The sequence below is a fragment of the Nannospalax galili genome, unplaced genomic scaffold (assembly GCF_000622305.1).
Source record: "Nannospalax galili isolate Female #2095 unplaced genomic scaffold, S.galili_v1.0 scaffold451, whole genome shotgun sequence".
NCBI classification, from domain to species: domain Eukaryota; kingdom Metazoa; phylum Chordata; class Mammalia; order Rodentia; family Spalacidae; genus Nannospalax; species Nannospalax galili.
In genome coordinates, this window is record NW_008331662.1 from 1298090 (window position 1) to 1305558 (window position 7469).

General features: G+C 44.2%; 1 protein-coding gene across 1 annotated transcript in view; it reads right to left on the minus strand.

Annotated features, from left to right (window-relative positions):
- Positions 1 to 6982, minus strand: part of LOC115069210 (translation initiation factor IF-2-like) — a 23504-nt gene extending 16522 nt beyond the window's left edge. The window contains exons 1-2 of the mRNA XM_029560502.1: positions 6946 to 6982; positions 2546 to 3006 (exon numbers count right to left, since the gene is read on the minus strand). Coding sequence (XP_029416362.1) covers positions 2546 to 3006; positions 6946 to 6982 — 498 coding nt within the window. The remainder of the gene's footprint in view (positions 1 to 2545; positions 3007 to 6945) is intronic.
- Between the last annotated feature and the right edge of the window lie 487 nt (positions 6983 to 7469).

Sequence of the window (7469 nt, forward strand, 5' to 3'; positions counted from 1 at the left end):
ATCTCAAGGATCTGGAAAGATGGCTCAGCAGTTAAGAACACTGGTTCTTGAAGGTTAACTGGCCTCTGGCCTCCTGGGATACCTGCATACACACACACACACACACACACACACACACACACACACACAATAAATAAAACTTTTTTTTTTAAAAGCAGAATGAGTTCAAGTATTGTCCAAGAAAAATTATAAACTACAAATCATTGGGATAAATATATTAAGCATGTTTTCCCTTTCTTTTTTTTTTTATTTTTGGTTTTTTTTTGAGACAGGGTCTCCCTGTAGCACCAGCTGGCCTGGAACTCACTGTGTAGACCAGGCTGGCCTTGAACTCACAGAGATCCACCTGCCTCTGCCTCCTGAGTGCTAGGATTAAAGGCGTGTGCCACCATGCCCAGCTTGTTTTCCTATTTTTATTAAACTAATTTAATCAGATGTATGCGTAGGACTACTTGGGATGTATTCTGTTTGCTTGACTTAATTGTGTGCAATTCTTATTTTGAGTTAGTGCTAAAAGACAAAGATAAGTGGCTTCAGTTTTGATAAAAAATATGGTGCTTTGCAAGCCCCATGCAAACTTAGGCAGACAAAAACCCAGCACAGAACTGTGGAAATGAGCAGCAGACCCCAATCCTAGTCAAAGAATTATTGGCAGTTCATTACTGCCGGGTGAGGAAGAGCTGATCTTCTTAAAGGGCAGGGTTGGGGGGAACCTCTAGATAGGCTGACTAAATCCCAGTGGATGAATTTGCACTGAGGGATATCAGGGGACACTATACATGATAGGCCTTAACACAAATGACAGAATGTATGAACTCCAGTGGTAGGCTCTGGGGGGGGGGGGGGCCAAAGGGGAAGAGGGAATAAAGATGATTTTCTGTATGAAATACACAAAAATTCAAAAAAAAATTTTTTTAATGTGGTGCTTCCACTCATATATAACTAGTCAGTCGGCACACCATATAAGGGACAAAACCTTTTCAGGAAAACTGCATTCTAAAATAACTGAGGAATATTATAAGCACCTTAAGTCATTTAAGTCTTTTAAACTTTGTTTAAAAAGTTTTTGGAGAAAAAAAAAAAAACTCATGGTACTATGAATTCAGGAGACAAGCTGGAGAAAGTTTTCTGATTCCTAACACATTTTATACCCTTGGTCAGCAGAATTTCCATTTGTGTAAATAAAAGAACCTAGTTTTAAAAGTTCTCCTAATTATATTCCTTGAGTTTCTAATAACCAGGAAAATATACATATTTTAGCTACATAGTGACCATGCTATTGGCAAAGTGGAGTAGAGTACCTATGATAAATAACCAATAAATAAGGAAAGGATAGATGAAGAGAAAAACATATCATGGGCCAATAGATAGTTCTCTATAAAACACCCACAATTAACACCCCCCAGGATTTGGTCCATGGAAACACAACTTCAGGTAACTAAATAAAGTCAATCCTAAAACATTTATATTTGTGCTTGGCTTTCCCAATTATTCCACTTTTAGAAAATGTTTGGTCTCATAGACCTCTCTAATTTACCATGGACTATTCAGTAACTCACATAACATCTGTTCCTCAGTTTATAGAATAGAACAGGAATAAGAGAAAACCCTGCTCCTTCCTATGGGCCTGTTGTGAGTGCACTGATAAATACTACAAAACGATAAATGCCCCTAGTTCATTCAGTATTCTGAAAGATGTCAAACAAACAAAATATATTTAGTGTGTGAATGAAAATGCCTCTGATGGGCTCAGATGTCTTCTTGTAAGATGATACCCTGTCGAGAACTGGTTTCCTATATGAACGTCCTCCTGGAACACTGCCATTGCACTTCCTGATAGCGGAGTATGGTGAGTGCTGTCACCTGCACACCCCTGACCTAGACACATGATGCATCAGCGCGACCGGACTAAAGCACCCGGAGAGGCCACGAGACCGGCGCCGAGCTCGGGATAGACTGGGGGACTGGCCCCTGGGGTCGAAGGGAACTGCTCCCGCTTGTGCTTTGATTACGAGACTAATGATGCAAGCTGTCCTGGACCAGGATGTGGACCGCCATATAGACAAGGGTTCGAGCTAAGATTTTTTCCCAATCCGAATCCCATCGAGAGACAGGCCTTTGGGTCTGTCTTCTCCATGGTAACCACACACTTTTCCTGGAGGTGAGGGTTGGGAGGGCGGGACCAGCCGTGGGTAGCCCAGGGTCACGACCGGCTGCGGGGCTGAGTAGGACCCAGACACCCCGGCGCGGCCATGGAGAAGCGCGGGTGACTCGGAGGTGGCCGCGGCACGGTTCCCACAGCTCGGGGTCCAAGGCCCTCAGGCCCGGCCTGGGCGGCTCTCGCACAGGCCCCGAGGCGGCCGAGGCCCTGCGCCCGCCACAAGCCGCTTCCTGGCCGCCGCGCGAGAACCAGTCACCCCGCTTCACAGCGAGGCGCCGAGGGGACCGCGACGCCGCGCGCCTCGCTAACCCGACCGCACCCGGGGGCCGAGGGGTGGCCAGCACCCGCCCCTAGCAGGGCCTTCTGCCCGGGGGACACGCTCACCTCAGACACCCGGGCGCCGCCGCCTGCAGCGGGAGACCGCGGCCGGGGAACGCCGCGCCGGGCCGGCCTCACGGGCGCCTCGGTGGGAAGGACTCGCGGGTTCACACCAGGGAGCCGAACTCCAGCCCGCAGAGGCCCGCCGCCCGGAGTCACCTCCGCAGAAGGGAGGCCTCTACTGTCCGGCCGCGGAGCTGCAGCCTCCTGGAGACGCGGCTCCGCAGAGCTGGCCCCGCCCACAACCGGGCCCGCCACGCCCACGCCCAGGGCCACCACGCCCCCTCCGCGGAGGCCCAGCCCACTGCCCTCCTTTCCCTTGTCCCCCACCCAGCCGGCCTCTCCGCCCCGCAGGGTGCAATCGGCCCTCTCTAGGAGACGAACGCGAAGCGACGTGGAAGTCCTTCCACCAAAATGAGCTGTGATATCCTTTTGATGGCTATAATTTATTCCAAACCGTCCCTGGACTGAAACGATCAATTAGCAGCCCGAAACGCACTGTGAAGTAAATTGTCACACTCTCTATTACAGGATGGTTATCATATATTTATAAGGTGTGTTTTCTGCAATCAGAACCAACAAGGTGTTGAGCGATCAGTCATAAATGCACTTCTTCAAAAAAGAGAGGGAGAGAAGCTTCAGCATTGTGTGGCAGAAGGAAAAAATCCTTATGACAGTTACGGTCTCCCTCCCTCAGTTGATGCTTCCTCTAGGCAAATGAAAAGTGCAGCTTGGGCAAGAGCTCTGCACCAACTTCTCTAAGGCATGACCCCAGGAGCAGTCGCTTGAACTAGGGAGAGAATGGCAATCCCCAGGGGTGAGTTTTCCTTATTATGGAAATTCAGATTAGGCATATGGATTGATGTCCCATCCCCTAGAACACCTTACTGTTTCTGTCTAAACTTCTCACAGAATGTTTGCATTCCACACAAGGTGTCTGTTCTCCCCACAAGGCCTGAAGGTGTTGTCTACTGTCTACTCTTTAGGGACTGGAGTCCTGTAGAGGTGCTGTCAAGCCTACTAGAACTACTTCATCATTTATAAATGCTATGCCATACTACCTTAAGAAAGCCATAAGAAATGCTAAGTAGGATGTTTAGATTGTAGGAAACCATAGAGACACTGTTATTTTCCTTATCTTCATTCTTCATTCAGATTTGTCAGGAATCTGCATCCACAAATTCTGAATTTCCCATAACAAACTTGCAGCAATCCTCTATGAACCAATTATAATATTTTTGGAAGGGGTCTGATTTGCATTGTTAATCTTTTAAAATATTTTATTTATTTTATGTGTATAAGACGACTTTTGCCTACATATATGTAAGTGAACCATGTGCATACAATGTCCACAGAGGCCAGAAGAGGGCATTGAATCCCCTGAAAATGGAGCTACAGATGGTTGTTAGCTGCCACGTGGTTGCTGGGAACTGAACCTGGGTCCTCTGGAAAAACAGTCAGTGCTCTTAACCACTGAGCCATCTCTCCAGCCCCCGATCTATCTTTTTTCTGAACAACGTAACTCTAGAGCCCCTTCTATTTCTTACAAATCTATGATTTCTTACATATTCTAAGATTTCATTTTTTTGGAGTCTACTGAATGCCGATAATGAGGAAGTTAAATACCTAGAAGTATGTCACTGTGGTATTTTCGCGGATTAAGTCAGTATGAGAAGGTAAGAGACAGAATGCATATTCTTCGGTTAACTGTGGCCACTACTTCTGCATGGCAGGGCTTCTCTGCACTGGCAACCCTTGAAGAATGGGTAGAAAGGAAACCTGGGCATTTAGATAGCAGGGCCAGTTGTAACCAATGAGGCTACCCTCAGCATAAGAGGCTCCATGTCCCTCTCGGAAAATAACAGGACTGGGGAGTCTCGTTTCATCTGAAGACTGAAAACTGGTATAGCAAAAAGCCAGACCAAGTACCTTTACATTGTCCCTTTCATCTTTACTGATTTCATTTGCATTTGACTCATAACTAATATTTATTGAGCACTTATTTCATACTATAAATTACATACATTATTTGATTTAATCCTATCAACAATCTCAATAAGATAACATTCTTTGTTTTGCCAATGAGAAAAATGAGACTTAGATTAAGTAATTTATCAAATCAAGATAAGACTGTATTCATTAGTTTTTTGTTGCTGTAACAAAACACTTAAGACAACTGGGGAGGAAGAATTTCTTTTTGCTCACAAGTTCCATCTGAGGTTTCAGCACATGGTTAGCTGACTCCATTGCTATGGGTCTCGGGCAAGGCTGGAACATCATAACAGAGGAAAGCTGCACAACTCATGGCCATGGGGGCAGGGCAGGGACAAGATAATGCTTCTGCCTACCAGGCCCTCCTTCTTCAGAGCCTCTACCACCCTCAGGATCCATTCACCTTTAATCACAACTGCAGGACCCAGTCTTCAACACAATAGCTTTTGGGACATTTTGTAGCCAAACCATGACAAGTCTTGAACGCCCATGCTCTTCACTCTAGTAGTAATATCTCAGAAACTTGAAGTGATAGTGATTACTGGTTGGTTGTTTGTGATCCTCTTGATTACAGGTATGTACTGCCCAGCAAAAATTTAAGATTGTGACAATATTTTTCCACAAAAACTATTTTAGTGGAACTAATGATAAATTGAAAAAGGTAGATTCTGGGTGAAGTTTAAAAGAGACGAGCTGGGCACTGTAGCTCACACTTATAATCCCAGCATTTTGGGAGGCTGAGGCAGGAGGATCGTCATGAGTTAGTAGCCAGAGTAGATTATATAGCAAGTTCCAGGTCAACCTGAGATACATACTGAGACCTTGTCTCAAAACATGAATGAATGAATAAATGAATGAATGAATGAATGAATGAAACAGCTGTTTGCAAGAGAAAGTCACAGTGGAAATACTCCTGACTTGGGGAGATCGCCTCTATTCTCTTTCTGTACCTTAGGATTTCTTTTTTCAGAGTTATCATCTACCATCCAGCTAAGCCAATGTAGCTAAGATCAGTGATGGCCACTAAGCTGGGGCGGGGGGAGCTGGGGAGAGGGTAAAGTCTGTAGAACAGAGACAAAGCAGAGCATTTTGGGGAGGAGCCTTAAGTGGAAGGCACAGTAGGACAGAGGCCCTGACCCAGACACCCAACTCTGAGAGTGAAACATGGCTTCCTAATGAACTTTAAATTACCAACATCGCTAAACTCTCCCTTAATAGACTTGTAAAGATCGGCTTGCTACCTTTTCCCCCTTCATGTAGAATTTGTAATCAAGAGCCCAATTTTGTCATTTGGAAATACTAATTATCTAATCACGGCATGCCGCATAACGTACTTGTCTGCCCAATTAGCTAGAACAATTATTAAAATTCAGAGGCCTAATTATGTCTCAATTTAATGCTGGCAAACTTGCATACAGAGCAGTAATTAAAATCCTCTCTTTCCCTCTGCCTTTAGGGCAGGGGATGATTAGGTCCTGTCAGGGGGTGTACTGAACCAAACCAGTGAAGCGTATTGTGCAACATGACCCTGCATTGTTAAGTGTGTCAACATATTAACCTGAATTCCCTTCAGCCCCCACATAATCACATTTGGTGCAGGAATAAAGGAGCTAAAACATGAAGCATTTTATTAAAAAAACATAAATTCTTTTTAATTAATGCTATGAGAGTTCTGATGAATTCCATGCTACCGAGTGCTGGAAGACATAAGACTGGTTCATCTAATTACTAGCAAATTTGCTCCTGTTAAAATGCTTTAAAAAAAAAAAAACTTACTTAAAGAAAATGATTTTTGGTAAAATATATTGGAGGAAAAAAAAATAGCTAGTTGGCTTCCAGTAATACAGTTGCTTACTAGCTTTGATGAAGGAACACAAGTGAATGTTGACTTCCAAACGATTCGAACCAGACTGGAGGCATTAGGAGCTGTAATTTAATACTTGAAAAGATGTTAATAAAAGTAGAACATTAAAAAATCATAATATTGAAACAAATTCAAAATATTTATCTTTTGAGCTCTTTAAGTTTGATGTTTGAAACCAAACCAACATAAAGAGACCCACACATGCTACAAGTCCATGATGTTTTGGAAGCCTCTGAGCTTGCAGACCCCTAGACAGTCTATTCTCTCTGCTACCAGTTAACTCCCCTTCTCTATAAATGAGGGAGAACCACAAAGGCCACTGGGACTTCTGAGCTGTCTTCTAAATTCTAGCTCTCATTCATGGAGGTCTTTAAAGATCATTCAAGTATTCAGTGAATGAAGGACAGCCTTGGGTATACTTACCAAACAGCCACTCTACAGAAAGACCTCTTTCAGTTGCTTTCAGCCTTCTCACTGTAAGATACACACACACACACACACACAGAGAGAGAGAGAGAGAGAGAGAGAGAGCTAGCCAAAGTTCTCTCACCTGCCTTATTTTGAATCTCTTGACAATCTTGTGACATAGTATGCAAGGCAGACACTTCTCCATTTTATTATGTGGGGCTGTTAGGATACCCGCCTCAGGCTTACCACTTTATATCCTACTTCCTAATCATAGGCAAGGCAAGAATACACCTCATTTTCCCATGCCATCCACTGCTTCAGACAGAGGGATATAAATAAGACACCCACAAAGGCTGCTTAATTTGGTTAAATATCTCACACTGGGGGCGCTGGAGAGATGGCTCAGTGTTTAAGAGCACTGGCTGCTCTTGCAGAGGATCCAGGTTCGGTTCCCAGAACCCACATGGCCACTAACAACCATCCATAACTCCAGTTCCAGGGAATCCGACGCCCTCTTCTGACCTTAAAGGGCACTGCATGACACAGAGGCACCTACCTACATGCCGACAATACACTCATACACATAAAATAAAAATAAATTAAAAAATTAAAAATTAAATATCTCACACTGGAACCAAAGTATGGACGATGCTACATTATACATGA